At 40.2% G+C, this 17,298-nt stretch overlaps 1 protein-coding gene across 1 annotated transcript in view; it reads right to left on the reverse strand.

Moving 5' to 3' along the window:
• Positions 1 to 11,130, reverse strand: part of abcc6a (ATP-binding cassette, sub-family C (CFTR/MRP), member 6a) — a 51,059-nt gene extending 39,929 nt beyond the window's left edge. Inside the window, exons 1-3 of the mRNA XM_060918710.1 lie at positions 10,969 to 11,130; positions 9,620 to 9,796; positions 8,437 to 8,562 (exon numbers count right to left, since the gene is read on the reverse strand). Of these exons, the coding sequence (XP_060774693.1) occupies positions 8,437 to 8,562; positions 9,620 to 9,796; positions 10,969 to 11,010 (345 nt within the window). The 5' untranslated portion in view covers positions 11,011 to 11,130. The remainder of the gene's footprint in view (positions 1 to 8,436; positions 8,563 to 9,619; positions 9,797 to 10,968) is intronic.
• Positions 11,131 to 17,298: the final 6,168 nt, after the last annotated feature.

The raw sequence follows: 17,298 nt of genomic DNA on the forward strand, positions 1-17,298 counted from the left end.
ACACACACACACACACACTGTGTATCCTCTGTGTAAATGTTTTGCAGAGATAAAATGTACCCCACATTTTACGATTCCGGAGATTGCTGAAGCAAGTGTCACATGACCACAATATCACATGACTACCGTGGGGCATGTTTGATCTACTTTTAGCCAAAACAAGCTAGCATGGGCAAACACGGTGGACTCGGTTCTCCCATCAGCGGAAAAGAAAAGGAAAGCCTGCCTAGTGAGTGCAACTGCAAGATAGAGCAAGGTTCAAGGACGTGTCATTTTTCTGGACATATAACTAAATCATTCTAGCTAGTGCTTAGCTATCTTAGAATCAGAATGCATGAGCTCGACTCCACGGTAGTGAGGATGGAGTTATATACCTAATGTTTTGGTCTTACACAAAAAGAAATGAGAACACAAAAGCAGTAACAGAGAAAAGATGCATTTGCCTTTTGTTTCACGGATCTATTCACGAATGTCAACTACAAATTACATCCCTGCGACTCAAACTCTCCGAGGTTGATATCGATGTAAAGTCACGATGTTCTCTTGGTGGCGTCGCCATCTTGGTGTGACGCAGTTCCATAGTTATGCTAATTAGTTAAAGCTCCTCCTTCTCATTCGGCTGTTTCCGTAGGACCGTACCGTTTACCTGAAGAGGGAGGAAAATGGTCCTAAAACGGAGGAAAGCGACCCTTAGGATATCAAAATGATCACATCCTGTTCGTCCACATGATATTGTTCTTGTGAGACAGAGGAAAATGACATGCACAATAAAAAATTTGAAAATTTCAGATGACTTTACAGTCAGCACCTTTAAATTAGTGGGAGAAATCATGTGTGAGAATAAAAATGTGTCGATTTCACATATGAATTATTTCATTATCTACATGTGATTTTTCTGTAAATTTAATTTTAAATTCCGTTTTGTGGAATTTAACAAGATTGTTCACCCTTGTGCTCAGTTTTACACTTTACACTAAATGTCATGTCAACCCACACGGAGGGTGCAACCCTGGCTTCCCGCCGTTCTGTCAGTTCTGTTCCACGGAACCACAGGATCCTGGGCCAAGTAGCGGCCTGGAAGTCACAGCCGAGCCCTTGCGTCACGCGAGTGGTAGTCCTCTTCTCCTTCCCTATGCCTGTGAAACCTGGACAACGTACCACTGGCACCCTAAGATCCTCGAGCAGTTCCACCAAAGCAAGCTTCGCCAAATTCTGAACATCTCGTGGGAGAAGCGTAGGACCAACGTCTCCGTCCTAGAGCAAGCGCTTCTTCCATCCATTCATTCTATGATCTTCTGGCACCAGCTTTGCTGGATGGGTCACGTCGTCCACATGAAAGACTCCCACTTCTCCAAGTTGGTCATGTACAGCAAACTGCCGGTGGGAGCCAGGCATTGAGGTAGACCTCTCAAGCGCCTCAAGGACGTCCTCAAGGAGAACCTCCAAGCGGCTGAAGTCCCCCCTTCAGACTTCGAGGTGTTGGCCAAGGACAGGAACCGATGGAGGGGAGAGCAATTCCAGCGTTATGGACGTGACACTTGAACTCAAAATGGCAACAGATGACCCAGTGCATGTTTTATTGTCTCCCAGTATTTAAACAGGTGTTGCATATTTTAAGGCTGTACCATACTGGAGAAGTGATAGAACAAGAACAATTCCCATAGTACATCTAGGGCATGCCAGAAAATGCCAATAAAAGATGCGTTATGGATGTGACAGAAAAAGTATCACTTTTCTTGGGTGACTGTACATTTTTATCAAACTCTGTGAAATTGTAAACCTAATGTCGAAATGGAGATATCCATTTGATAGAGGGGTCCAAGGTGAATATTAAAAAATCTTTGTTTAAAATATTTTGTATTTCATGCAGAGTTTCGGAAGGAAAAGTCAGCGTTATGGATGTGACGAAATTCCGTTATGGATGTGACGCGTCTGAAATAGACATGGCATATGTTTAGAAAATCAGCAATTTAACCACCATAACCCTTTGAAAAACTCTCTAAATATCAGCTAAAACTATCAAAGCTCTTAAATAATATTTAGGATGGCTATTGTTTTGCTGTTTTGTGGATTTTAGCATACATTTCTGTGGCTTGTGGCAATAATATAGAATTGTACATGATCAAAGTTGATTTTAGCTTGGGGTTTACATTATAAGAAAGACTGACTGACTGTGACATATTAGGTTGGTTACAAATTGGTTCAACTTATTCACATCTGTAAAATACAGGCCTAGGTGATATCTCTGGGAGTGGTTTTGATGTATTACATGTTGCTTTATTTTTGCATGGTGAGGTTGACATTTACATGGAATTGCCCGGGAACGTCCAAGGCAGCAGTCGCACGCTTCGAGGTCACCCTCCGCCGGAAAGTGGCAGAGTGGAGAGAGCACCGTAAGCATCTTGCAATGATTCGCAAGCAGCAGCCCCCATCCATCTCGTGCTCCCACTGCCCCAGGCTCCTTCGAACTCAACTCAGGCTCTACAGCCATACTCAGAGCCATCAACGCTTGGACGCTACCAGGGGTGGAAGATGTACCTGAAGAGGATGGTGAAGGGAAGGACTCCCCATACTTGTTACCGAGTGGACCAGACTACTACTATATGTCGATCTATCTGGATTGTTTTCTTAGTGTCTGACTACAGAGATAGACATTTGTTTGTCGAACTGTATAATGCCTGGAGATATCAGAGTTTAAAAAGTAGACGGTTAAAAAAGTAAGAACAGAAAAAAAGGACTGTTTCAAGGTTTTAACAGTAATATTTGTGCATGTAGTTAATAAGTCACCCAACTACGAGTAAATTCTTTTGACCTATATCCCTGCGCGTGACTGCATTTTCAGCTATCTGCTCTACTGTTTATAGAGTTGAGATTACAATCATTTGATGAGCGAGTATTCACTGGAAAAAAAAAATTCCTATTTATCTCTTTTACCATTTTCCACAGAGCTCAGGTCAGTGTTGACTTAGGTGTCTGTAGTGACCACAGATAGGGCGAGAGTCTAGTCTGGATGCAAAAAAAAAATTCCACAGCAGTGAAATCTTGTGGCCTTATGTTTTGTGCACCCACTTTGCTAACCTACACAGTTCAAACTCATGTTTAAAGTCACCCACAGTGAGATAAATATGTCTGTGTCTGTGCTCGGTCAGGTTACAGCTTACGTAGCTGTTTATGGTTATGAAAGATGATCAGATCTTTTACTTGATAATGATATTTTCTGTATTTTTACCTCAGGAACACAGCTGATTAGCTTAGCTAGGACAGATTTTTAATCTGAATGTCATAAAATGAGCCTAGAAATACTCTAAAACCCATTTCACAGCTAAAAATTAATCTTGTCAAAAATTTTACCTCAGAGAAAATATCCCATACATTTCCTCTATGTTTTCTTAGCCAGTTAGCTAAAAAAAAAAAGAAGCAGATTGCTAATGTCCATAAATAGGTATAATCTTAATTGGTTACGCTATCCAGCTAAGCTAAACTGCGCTAATCTGTCAAGACTGTTGATATTTATAAATTTTATATATATATACATATACACATATATATATATATATATATATATATATATATATATATATATATATATATATATATATATATATATATATATAAAACCCCGATTCCAAAAAAGTTGGGACAAAGTACAAATTGTAAATAAAAACGGAATGCAATGATGTGGAAGTTTCAAAATTCCATATTTTATTCAGAATAGAACATAGATGACATATCAAATGTTTAAACTGAGAAAATGTATCATTTAAAGAGAAAAATTAGGTGATTTTAAATTTCATGACAACAACACATCTCAAAAAAGTTGGGACAAGGCCATGTTTACCACTGTGAGACATCCCCTTTTCTCTTTACAACAGTCTGTAAACATCTGGGGACTGAGGAGACAAGTTGCTCAAGTTTAGGGATAGGAATGATAACCCATTCTTGTCTAATGTAGGATTCTAGTTGCTCAACTGTCTTAGGTCTTTTTTGTCGTATCTTCCGTTTTATGATGTGCCAAATGTTTTCTATGGGTGAAAGATCTGGACTGCAGGCTGGCCCGTTCAGTACCCGGACCCTTCTTCTACGCAGCCATGATGCTGTAATTGATGCAGTATGTGGTTTGGCATTGTCATGTTGGAAAATGCAAGGTCTTCCCTGAAAGAGACGTCGTCTGGATGGGAGCATATGTTGCTCTAGAACCTGGATATACCTTTCAGCATTGATGGTGTCTTTCCAGATGTGTAAGCTGCCCATGCCACACGCACTAATGCAACCCCATACCATCAGAGATGCAGGCTTCTGAACTGAGCGCTGATAACAACTTGGGTCGTCCTTCTCCTCTTTAGTCCGAATGACACGGCGTCCCTGATTTCCATAAAGAACTTCAAATTTTGATTCGTCTGACCACAGAACAGTTTTCCACTTTGTCACAGTCCATTTTAAATGAGCCTTGGCCCAGAGAAGACGTCTGTGTTTCTGGATCGTGTTTAGATACGGCTTCTTCTTTGAACTATAGAGTTTTAGCTGGCAACGGCAGATGGCACGGTGAATTGTTTTCACAGATAATGTTCTCTGGAAATATTCCTGAGCCCATTTTGTGATTTCCAATACAGAAGCATGCCTGTATGTGATGCAGTGCCGTCTAAGGGCCCGAAGGTATGGTTTTCCGGCCTTGACCCTTACGCACAGAGATTCTTCCAGATTCCCTGGATCTTTTGATGATATTATGCACTGTAGATGATGATATGTTCAAACTCTTTGCAATTTTACACTGTCGAACTCCTTTCTGATATTGCTCCACTATTTGTCGGCGCAGAATTAGGGGGATTGGTGATCCTCTTCCCATCTTTACTTCTGAGAGCCGCTGCCACTCCAAGATGCTCTTTTTATACCCAGTCATGTTAATGACCTATTGCCAATTGACCTAATGAGTTGCAATTTGGTCCTCCAGCTGTTCCTTTTTTGTACCTTTAACTTTTCCAGCCTCTTATTGCCCCTGTCCCAACTTTTTTGAGATGTGTTGCTGTCATGAAATTTCAAATGAGCCAATATTTGGCATGAAATTTCAAAACGTCTCACTTTCGACATTTGATATGTTGTCTATGTTCTATTGTGAATACAGTATCAGTGTATCAGTTTTTGAGATTTGTAAATTATTGCATTCCGTTTTTATTTACAATTTGTACTTTGTCCCACCTTTTATGGAATCGGGGTTGTGTGTATATATATATATATATATATATATATATATATATATATATATATATATATATATACACACACTACCGTTCAAAAGTTTGGGGTCACTTTGAAATATCCTTATTTTTGAAAGAAAAGCACTGTTCTTTTCAATGAAGATCACTTTAAACTAATCAGAAATCCACTCTATACATTGCTAATGTGGTAAATGACTATTCTAGCTGCAAATGTCTGGTTTTTGGTGCAATATCTCCATAGGTGTATAGAGGCCCATTTCCAGCAACTATCACTCCAGTGTTCTAATGGTACAATGTGTTTGCTCATTGCCTCAGAAGGCTAATGGATGATTAGAAAACCCTTGTACAATCATGTGAGCACAGCTGAAAACAGTTGAGCTCTTTAGAGAAGCTATAAAACTGACCTTCCTTTGAGCAGATTGAGTTTCTGGAGCATCACATTTGTGGGGTCGATTAAATGCTCAAAATGGCCAGAAAAATGTCTTGACTATATTTTCTATTCATTTTACAACTTATGGTGGTAAATAAAAGTGTGACTTTTCATGGAAAACACAAAATTGTCTGGGTGGTCCCAAACTTTTGAACGGTAGTGTAGACCAAGATGCTTACAGATTAGGCTTTCTATTACAGTGCAAAGGGAATTCTATTGTTTTCTTATTTTGCAATTTATCTACAACAAGTTAAAGATTAAACGTGACTGGATCCTGCATTCATCCTACACTCTCAGAAAATAAAGTACATTATTGTACATTTAGAGGTACAACGGCTTGTCACTGGGGCAGTACCCTCTCAGGTACTTATCTGCACCTTTTAAATACTGCTTGGGAACATATATGTACCGTTTCGGCCCTAAAAAGGTACACACAGTTACCTTGAGGTCCAATAAGGAGCCCTATGGGGTACATTAGTGTACGGTAGATTGTACCATGGGGACAGAAGTGGACTCCTACTCCAGCTCTATTTCTGACAGTGTAGACAAAAAAAAAAAACCTCAAGGCAGAGAAATATGAATAAAACACAATGGGGAGTGCTGTTGTAGGAAACTAACCAAGAGAGATAAGCTTGATTATTTTCCAGTAATATTAGCATCATTTAGCTGACACTCTTATCCACAGCGATGTACAACAAACCCAGAGCAGTCTGGGGAGCAGTCTGGGGAGCAGTCTGGGGAGCAGTCTGGGGAGCAGTCTGGGGAGCAGTCTGGGGAGCAGTCTGGGGAGCAGTCTGGGGAGCAGTCTGGGGTTCGGTGCCTTGCTCAAGGGCACTTCAGCTATTCCTGCTGATCCAGGGAATTGAACAGGCAACCTTATGGTCCCAAAGCTGCTTCTCTAACCTTTAGGCCATGGCTTCCCCAAGTAATAACATGTTCCATCATGCTTTCATCCTTTTATCCGACAGCAATTTGGCAATGACGACAATTTTATTTATTACAAAACAATGCGATACTTTTTATCCATTTATAGTTGCATTTAAACTTTTGGACTGTCTCCAAAACAACTTCATTCCTTTCAGCACTTGCTTTACAGCAACTATAAACAGTTGCTCCCTCACCAGCCTCTCTCTCTCTCTTTTCTTTATGTTCTTCCTCTCTTTTCTTTCTTACTCTCTGTCCTCTGTCTTTCTCTTTTTTCTTTATGTCCTCTCTCTCCCCTTTCTTACTCTCTCCTTTCTTATGTTCTTCCTCTCTTTTCTTTCTTACTCTCTTTTTTCTTTCTTGCCCCCCTCCTCTTTCTTACTCTCTCTCTCTCTTTTCTTAATCTCTCTCTCCCCCTCTCTCTCTCTTCTTTCTTATGTTCTTCCTTTCTTTCTCTCTGTCCTCTGTCTTTTTTCTTTCTTATGTCCTCTCTCTCTCTCTCTCTGTCTCTCTCTGTCTCTCGTCATGCTATCGAGAAACCTCTGACTTTTACAAAGCGCTGACACTGGAGACTCCTTCCATAAACGCTAAATAAATAATACCCTTACAGAAAAACTCATCATATCAACGATTATACAAGTTTATCAGTACTTTTTAAAAGGAGTGTCCATTGTCTAAGGCCCTGTGCAAGTTGTTCCGACAGAAACGATAACATATTAGAAAGAGCGTATTAACATAAACCTGTGATTTTACAGCTGGACAGCTGCTGTTACAGAAAACTAATCAACATCTTCCGACCAATCAGAATCACATTTGCAAGCACTCTTGATTTAAACGACTAAAAAGATGATTTGGCACAAAACAAATCATCCCCAAACTTTTGAATGGCGTTTTTAATTTGTTAGCCAGATAGCTAAAAGGAGAGGACCAGATTTGTTTTTTGTTTTACCTCTGAAAATAAGCTGAATTAGCTTAGCTAGCAAGGCTTTTTCTCTCATGTAAATCTCAATAAAGGAGTCTAGAAGCTGACATTGAAACGATGTAGAATCAACATTGCATTGTCAACGTTAAACCATTGAATCAACATCAGTTTGCACCCTCCGCTAACATTGAAACAATGTTGATTTATTAACTATGGACACACGTAACTTCAATTGTATTTCAATTCGCATCGATATTGAAACAACATTGAAATTTCGACATAACTAAAAATCAGTGCGCTTTCAATGTTGTTTCAATATCACTGCTGTCAACTATTTTAGGTCGGGTTACATCGGTTTAACAATGGTGATTCAACATCTATTTTGCATCAAGATTTCAATGTTGACCATTCTGATGATTCAGATGGAAAATCAATATCTATTCAATGTCAGCTTGCTATCTGGGTTAGTTCACAGCTAAAAAGGAATCTTCTACTGCCTGTCTCAAAAATCTTACCTCACATATGTATGATTGTACAAATGTGCAAAATGTACGCAAAGCAGCTAGTTAGCTTGCTAGCTTGATACATTACTGATGTATTTATTAGCTTAAGGACAGTCAATAGATTTTGCTGTAGTATTTGCTTAGCCGTTTATAAATGTTGTTGTTAATAAATATTTTAATTGATATTGCATGTCCAAAGAGGATGGAAAAGGAGCTAGGGCTGTTTTAGAAAAGGATTATTCATGTCAGTTTTTCAAAAACGCCACCGCCACCACTACCACCTTTGAAATCCAACTTTTTAAAAAAAGCCTTGGGTGTTTTTTCCTGTGTTTGATTTACAGTTCATCATTTCCATGCCATCATTCCTGGCAGTGGTTAAGATTGGTAGTCTAACATATCATTTATGGCAATGTTAACACTCCAGTGTAATGGAATATATGTTACCACAGTGAGGCTGCGTATGACCGAGGCCAGGAGAAAGATGAAGTGGCGGTGGATCTCTTGGTTTCGTTCCAACAGGATGTAGAAGAATTCAACAAAGCCAAAGGAAGCCAAGAAGAAGCCCAGCAACTATAGGAGACAAATATGAACGGGAATCAGACCTGGGTGAGAAACTCATCTGAGTCATTCTTCCGGGAATGACCTTAGTCTCTCAGTACATATTATGTCTGGAAGGATGGTTTTTGTAGGCGGCAGTGGTGCCGTTTAACCCTTTCAGATTTACACTGTGAAACTTTCCCTGCTGGAACTGCAAATTCCTGTCAACCAAAAGCTTTAAAAAAGAGTTTCTCAAGGGTGTTTTGGGTTTGGCTTCCACGCCTTCCAAGGTTGAACCCACTGTGAAAGGAAAACCCGCTGTTGGAAATTTGCTACATTTAATTTTTAAAGGTTCTCCCATAACGGCAAACCAAAGAACCCTTATGGCAGGGATGTCCATTCTCATTCAGAAAGGCGTTTCACAAGGGGGTCAGGCTGCAAGTTATCTTTCCAAGTAATCAGGAACCACACCTGATAGTCAACTGAAGGCCAACTGATTACACAGGTGGAATCAGACATGCTCCTGACAGGCTAGAATGAAAACCTGCAACAACATTGGCCTTTTGCAGATAAGATCGGACACTCCTGCCTTAAGGGTTGATCTAAGACATGACAAACACCTACGGTATCTACAGTTTGGTCCATTAGAAATATTAAACCTAATTATCTTTTTCTTCAGCAATGAATAAACAGTTGCTCATAAACTGGGCATACATGATAGCTATGTGAAAATCAGTGTATCACCAAGCAAACCCAAACAGGCACCAGTGTGTTACTCTCACCCACAGGCTTTTGCGGTGCTGGGCTGTCATCCCAATTCACCATCTCTTTCTCCAGAAACTGTTCCTCATGCCGTACACCATCCTGCCATGTTTGCTTTCATCCAACACCCTCCATTTTAGCTTTGAGAGCCAGTGTGTGTCTGTGTATAATGCCTTAAACTGTCTCTAAGCTTGACACTTTCACTAAACACCATTCATTTGAGCTTTAAGGGTTAAATATGGCTATCCCTATAATGTCTAAACCTGTCCTTGAGCCTGACACCATCCACGTTAACCATGAAACAGAGCCTACCCGAGAACTCACTCACCAGCTTGGCACTGCAGAGCAGGGAGAAGGGCAGGCGTCCTCGACCATGGCAGTACAGATGAAGACAATAGAAGGGTGAGCAGAGCCACAGGTAGATACAGGGCGCCCATACCAGCACTGTGTTCTGGAAACAGTCGCTCAGTTCAGGGGTGTGTGTGTACCATGTCTGGTTCCAGTCCTGGAAGTTTAGGAGAAGATCATGTGAAATCATGTCCTGATATGCCATGATGAGAAACATAATGGTATCCATTAGTTGCGGTTGTTTTTCAGGCTAATCAATAAAATCCATTTGAGCTTTAAAAATTATTTCTGATTTGAAAGCAAAATCAATCCTGTTCTGCTCTGTTTCATTTTCCAGAACAAGCTGTGCCCTATTTGCATATTGAACCTATTTAGTTTTTGGTTTCTTGTTTGTTTGTTTTAATTATAAGCTAAATGAAACCATCACTCCTCCTAAAGAAACCTTGAGTCAGTTCACATGTAGGCATGGAAATGTCCTAAAATGACTGGAATTATGCTGAATTCACTGAAGACTTTGTCCCAAACTGATCATTTTGTTGTTGTTTAGAGTATTAGTACAATGGTGTCCAGGAAGCACTGGCGGTTAAGCCCCATAGATGAATCTGCACACCATGTGTTATGGTGGTTTGGCTAATTTCACCAATCCATCTGCTGTTGATCTCAAAGAGTACTGGAACTCCTACTGTCCATAGTATGATCTGACTTAACCATTCGTCTTCTTTTGTACCAGATGAACAGAAACTTATTGTACTGTTGTTTGCTCTGTTTTGATTTTTTGCGTAATAAAACCCAGAGGTTCTCATTCTTGCAATTGGATACATTTCCTAATAGTGACACTGTAGTTACGGAATAATTCATAGTAGCTACTGGAAGAACAATTAGTCAAGTGTAATAATAAGCTGAAAGTTTGAGAAGTTAAGAAGAAGTTATGCATGAAAAGAACACCTAGTTTCTGCATCGATTACAGTATGTAAGCAACATAACATACTTTTGTATCAGTGTAGGCTTTCTGGCAACACTTCCTTCCATTACAGTGCATTTGTACTCAGTTTAAATTTGCACTTTTGGTTTTATAAATACGCATATTTTTTAAAATGTTTTTTTTTTTTAACATACCCATGTGAACTACAATCTGTTGCTAATGGGAACCGGTGATGAGGCATCACATAAGGTCACGAAATCATACAGCATGTGATCATATCACCAAACATTTATCATAAACAGATTACTGACATCCTAAAATTAGCATACAGAATTCTAACATTTTTAAAAAATTAAATAAATAAGCAAGGACGATGCCTGATGAGGTTCTTCGTTCTGATCACTCACCCAAAGAGGGTCAAGGCCACTGAGGCTGCAGAAAGTGTCCATTCACTCTCCTGTTCCTGAAGCTACCAGACGTTTCACAGGTGTATTTTGTGGCACTGTTCTGTTATTCGGTACAGGATGCAAGAGCGTGTGACTGTAAGTCCAACTCTCTCTCTCTCTCTCTCTCTCTCTCTCTCTCTCCCATACACCTTGTGACTGAGAGCTCCTTGTTTCTGAGACTGTTTGGAAGACGGGCTGTTTTATGACTGTTGGCCACTTAGGTGGGTGGTTATATTCTCTGTCTCTCTCATTTAGCCCTCCTCCTGTTCACATGTTCCTGCTCTCATTTTCTCTATCCCTCCCTTTTCTTCATTTCTTCCCTCCCTATCCCTGTCACTCTGCCTCGATTTCCCTCCCATTCTCTCTCACATGAAAACACACCGGCTCGAGATCTCTAACAAAACATGGGCTCATTTGTGTATAAGGTCATCGACAAACCTCTAGATGCAAAATGCAATGCATCGTTGCATCCTTTACCATCAGGACATACAATAATCACTCTATAAGATATACGTCTGCTAGAAGAGACTGCCAAGTGCGACACTTCTTGGAAAAAGGACTGTGCCAGTATTTAGCAGTGCAGGGACAAGTAGAGCCACAGCCTACTGACCTGTCCTCACAGAACGAACACACACACACCTTTCCTTTGCCAGATCAGCACTACTGAAACAGACAGGACGGATTTGTATTATGTCTGTCTCTTTTGAAGCTCTCAGTGTTCTGTCATGAGCTAACATCAGCCGAACAGATGCTAGTCATCATGGTCTGAAGTGCTGGAAAAGCCAGGCACGCTGTCGGAAAGTTTTAGGTCGATCTTGGCCAAGGAACCAGAGCCAAGACATGGAAAAACCGATGAGCGGACGAACCGACCCACACTGTCCATGTCAAGACATGTTCTACACCAGAGCAAATATCTGCAATGCTTTTTTTCAGGATGTCCAAATATTTGTGCGTCTGCAAGCTTATTTTCACTTCAGTTCTCCAACAGTTACCTGTAACTCAGCCACTAAAGCAACTCTGAATCCTGGTTTTGCATATGTCTTACCTGCACTGAACTTCAGTGTATATTTATATTGGGGTTAATTATTGTTAAGTAAGAGTCATCAGCCTTGTTCACGAAAGAAAAAACAACACACGTGCCGCACAAATCGGGTGATCCCTTTGCTTTTCTGGGTCATCCATGTTTATTTATTTTCACTGCACATAGATTTAGCAAGAAGTGATGCAATCTGCACAAACCTGGTGATTGCTATATTATTTGAAACTCCATTAATTTTAGAAGAACTTCTTAAACCATCCACACAAGTGAGTATCTACGAAGACCAAAAAAAATTGACATTCCCAGGTATCTACCGTACTATAGGCCTACAACAGGGTTCTCTAATTCCCATCCTAGAAAGTTGGCATCCAGTACAATTTGGTGATGTCCCTGCTTTGATTTGATTCACCAGTTAAATTACCAGTTTACGTTTGTGCCCAATAAACACAAACTGAAATTAGGTAACCTGGACTACATTATGCTAAGTTGTTGACTTTCACATGTGTGGGATGTGAAAGTCCAAATAGTGGATCATCCTGTTTTCAATCATGCACCACGTCTTAAAAAAGGTCTTTAATTAGCCCTAGAGATTTTGTTGATTGAGTGAACCTACTGAACCTGAACCCAGTGGCCCCCAAGATCGGTGGTCACCTCCATCCACAACTGTTTACCAAACTGTCAGTAATAGATCATAAGGGTGTCGTCGTCTCATATATAAAACGCCCATCTATAGTGGAGTGTAAACAATACCAGAGGCTTAGACAGAGAGATGAATGGAGGCATTCTTGGTGGTTAACCATGAAGCCACCAAAGGTTTGACTAACTGGCTCTAGACAACCGAGCGACCATGTTATTACGTCTGAAGTAGCAGAAGCGGGAGGAAGCAAGCCTGGAGCGCTGCAAGAAAAAAAAACCTGCCACACGCGACTACAACAATAACACGGCCCCTTGAAAACGGGAGGGGGGGTAGATCTGGAGTTTATTTACATCGAACAGTAGTTATGGCTTATGAAACATTAAACAGCCACCCCATGGGGCATATCCAAGAGGCCAATTTATCTCGTTTTGTTTTTGTCCTAATCAAGACCAGACACCTAAATAACAGTCTAAATAATGGTCTAAACCATGGTGCAATGTGGTGGGCCAAACTGATCCTACAGGCTTTACACAGCTGAAGGATATTTTTTATTGGATTTTAGTGAAAGTACCATACCATAAGCAGTGTCCCGTATTGACCTCATAGTTACTCCAATATGAAAAAAGCAATGAATCACCAGTCTGGGTTATAAAATTAGAAAACAGTCTAAATTAACCATAGGATTTGCTGTTTGTATTCAACCTGAGAATTCCGTGGGAAGCCAGTGAAAGGTCCTTAGATGTGGTCAGGATACTAAGATGCTCTTGGGTGTGTTCGCATTGTTGTTTCCTCTATTTTGAAATAAAACCTGACGTAGTATTAATGTGGCCATTTTTAACCCATGAAACTCCAAGCAAGTCCTTTCCTTCGAATTCACTCTTTGTTTTTGTTTTTTTTTTTGTAAATTTGCTTGTAAACTAGAATTTGTTTGTGCATGTATAAGTTACACAACGCATAATGTGGCATCATATGGTCACTAAATCATACAGCTTGTGATAATATTATAGACAGGACACAACTTAATCACAACTACGAGTGCTGTCGAGTCAGCAATTCTGATTTTTCAGAAGGTGTTGATCAGGGGCGGATCTAGAAAAATATTTATGGGGTGGCAAGAGGGGGGCAGGAATGTTTGAGGGGTGGCAACGTATTACAGACGTATATATACTGAATTTAATCACAGTTATCACAGTTTGATGACAAATAGTATGTACACACTACAAAAGGGCACGGGCTGCCATTTACAAACTCAGACAGACAAACTTAATCTCATGCTTTTATTGTTCACGAAGAACACACATTCTCAGATGAGGTCTATACCGTTTCTGGACAGTTTTATACTGTATATGCAAAAGAACAGACACTAAAAAACAACAACAATGACAACACTGCTTCAAGTTCAACATGATTTAAACCATTTACACCAGTGTCACATTTTATAGTTTTTTTTCTCACGCTTTGTAAAGGCTCACCAGTGAGCATAACATGAACTTGTCATGCCTACAACAGCTGAATGCGGCGATTTCCATGTTGCTCAGCAAAACACTTCACATTACATGTATAGTTAGCTAAATAACGTTCTCCAACCTGATTTTTATTCTCTCAAAATCAGCATCGCAACTATGCTAGCACTGTTCATTCATTATAATTTCATTTCTTGATAGATAGTTAATCAGCTTTTACCCCTTTCCTCCCGTGTCTCCTTTCCTCGCGACTCCTGGCTCCCTCGCTTCGCGCCTCTCAATTTTCCAAAACAACCAATCTCTGGCGTTATCTCGTGTTGCATTCGCCGCAGTCGGACATTGGAAATTTGCGCACATAAATGTCAAATTGGCTGTAATTTTTCTTTGAATTCGTCGCTGCCAACTGGGGTGGCAGCAGGGGTGGCAAGGCTTTCTTTTAGGGTGGCATTTGCCACCCTATGCCACCCCGGTAGATCCGCCTATGGTGTTGATTAATTTTCTACAACAGCAGCTCTAACAGTAACACTGCTGCAAATTACAGTGACTTGTTTCATGGCTGCGCCACGTAATCTGGTTCAAAAAAACATGCAATTGTTGATATGGTGCAGTTTTCTGTTAGGAGGTGTTTATTTAACATTTACGGAAGGAGTCTCCAGTGTTAGCGCTTTGTAAGAGTGAGAGGTAAAGCTGTAAAGTGTTCAGAACTTTGCAGTTTCTTGAATTTTTTTTCTCTGAATAACTTCCAGAGACCAGCCCTGTGATGACCTGGCAACTTGTCCAGGGTGTACCCCGCCTTTCGCCCGTAGTCAGCTGGGATAGGCTCCAGCTTGCCTGCAACCCTGTAGAACAGGATAAAGCGGCTAGAGATAATGAGATGAGATGAGAACTTCCAGAGACTTTATATAGCTGCGATGTAAATGTAAATGATAACAGGGACTTAAATGTAACCACAAATACACACAAACTATGAGGTGTTGTCCTTTAATAACAAAATATATATTTAACAGTTATTCCACAAAATCGAGTCGTACATGAGCTGATAGCCAAAGAGGCGTGTAGCACCGAGTCGGCTATAAGCCGTGTATGACAAGATTGAGTGGAATAACTGTTTTATTCTATCCACCTTCACTGGATTTTGACAAACGGAGCATTTTTATTTCTTGCAAATTTTATTAATAAAAACTTTATACAAAACATCCAACAAAATAATTTCCACTTAGAATGTAAACAAACCGGCGAAATGACAGGAGCGATTTATGAAAAATGCTATAATAATAATAATAATAATAATAATTCTTGAAAAATAAAAAAAAGATACGTTCTGACCATCAAATACGACCCCGATTCCAAAAAAGTTGGGGCAAAGTACAAATTGTAAATAAAAACGGAATGCAATGATGTGGAAGTTTCAAAATTCCATATTTTAGTCAGAATAGAACATAGATGACATATCAAATGTTTAAACTGAGAAAATGTATCATTTAAAGAGAAAAATTAGGTGATTTTAAATTTCATGACAACAACACATCTCAAAAAAGTTGGGACAAGGCCATGTTTCCCACTGTGAGACATCCCCTTTTCTCTTTACAACAGTCTGTAAACGTCTGGGGACTGAGGAGACAAGTTGCTCAAGTTTAGGGATAGGAATGTTAACCCATTCTTGCCTAATGTAGGATTCTAGTTGCTCAACTGTCTTAGGTCTTTTTTGTCGTATCTTCCATTTTATGATGCGCCAAATGTTTTCTATGGGTGAAAGATCTGGACTGCAGGCTGGCCAGTTCAGTACCCGGACCCTTCTTCTACGCAGCCACGATGCTGTAATTGATGCAGTATGTGGTTTGGCATTGTCATGTTGGAAAATGCAAGGTCTTCCCTGAAAGAGACGTTGTCTGGATAGGAGCATATGTTGCTCTAGAACCTGGATATACCTTTCAGCATTGATGGTGTCTTTCCAGATGTGTAAGCTGCCCATGCCACACGCACTAATGCAACCCCATACCATCAGAGATGCAGGCTTCTGAACTGAGCGCTGATAACAACTTGGGTCGTCCTTCTCCTCTTTAGTCCGAATGACACGGCGTCCCTGATTTCCATAAAGAACTTCAAATTTTGATTCGTCTGACCACAGAACAGTTTTCCACTTTGCCACAGTCCATTTTAAATAAGCCTTGGCCCAGAGAAGACGTCTGCGCTTCTGGATCATGTTTAGATACGGCTTCTTCTTTGAACTATAGAGTTTTAGCTGGCAACGGCGGATGGCACGGTGAATTGTATTCACAGATAATGTTCTCTGGAAATATTCCTGAGCCCATTTTGTGATTTCCAATACAGAAGCATGCCTGTATGTGATGCAGTGCCGTCTAAGGGCCCGAAGATCACGGGCACCCAGTATGGTTTTCCGGCCTTGACCCTTACGCACAGAGATTCTTCCAGATTCTCTGAATCTTTTGATGATATTATGCACTGTAGATGATGATATGTTCAAACTCTTTGCAATTTTGCACTGTCGAACTCCTTTCTGATATTGCTCCACTATTTGTCGGCGCAGAATTAGGGGGATTGGTGATCCTCTTCCCATCTTTACTTCTGAGAGCCGCTGCCACTCCAAGATGCTCTTTTTATACCCAGTCATGTTAATGACCTATTGCCAATTGACCTAACGAGTTGCAATTTGGTCCTCCAGCTGTTCCTTTTTTGTACCTTTAACTTTTCCAGCCTCTTATTGCCCCATCCCAACTTTTTTTAGATGTGTTGCTGTCATGAAATTTCAAATGAGCCAATATGTTCTATTGTGAATACAATATCAGTTTTTGAGATTTGTAAATTATTGCATTCCGTTTTTATTTACAATTTGTACTTTGTCCCAACTTTTTTGGAATCGGGGTTGTACTTTTATTCCATATTTTCTTGATTTTTTTGTGGTTTTGTTTTCGAGTCAAGTTTTTATTTTGTCCTTGGTTGGTTCAGCAACACGTTCCGCCATTTGTTTTTCTCTACTCACGGTATATGAGCTGATATCCTTGTAGTAGAGTCACCAATCAGAATGCATGATTGCTTATATCCAATGAATGTAGATAAAAAACATGTTAAGATGCACTGCCAACATTCGTTGTGGTCACAGTAATGCCGCTTCATCACACCACCCTGTCATT

The sequence above is a fragment of the Neoarius graeffei genome, chromosome 4 (assembly GCF_027579695.1).
Source record: "Neoarius graeffei isolate fNeoGra1 chromosome 4, fNeoGra1.pri, whole genome shotgun sequence".
NCBI lineage: Eukaryota > Metazoa > Chordata > Actinopteri > Siluriformes > Ariidae > Neoarius > Neoarius graeffei.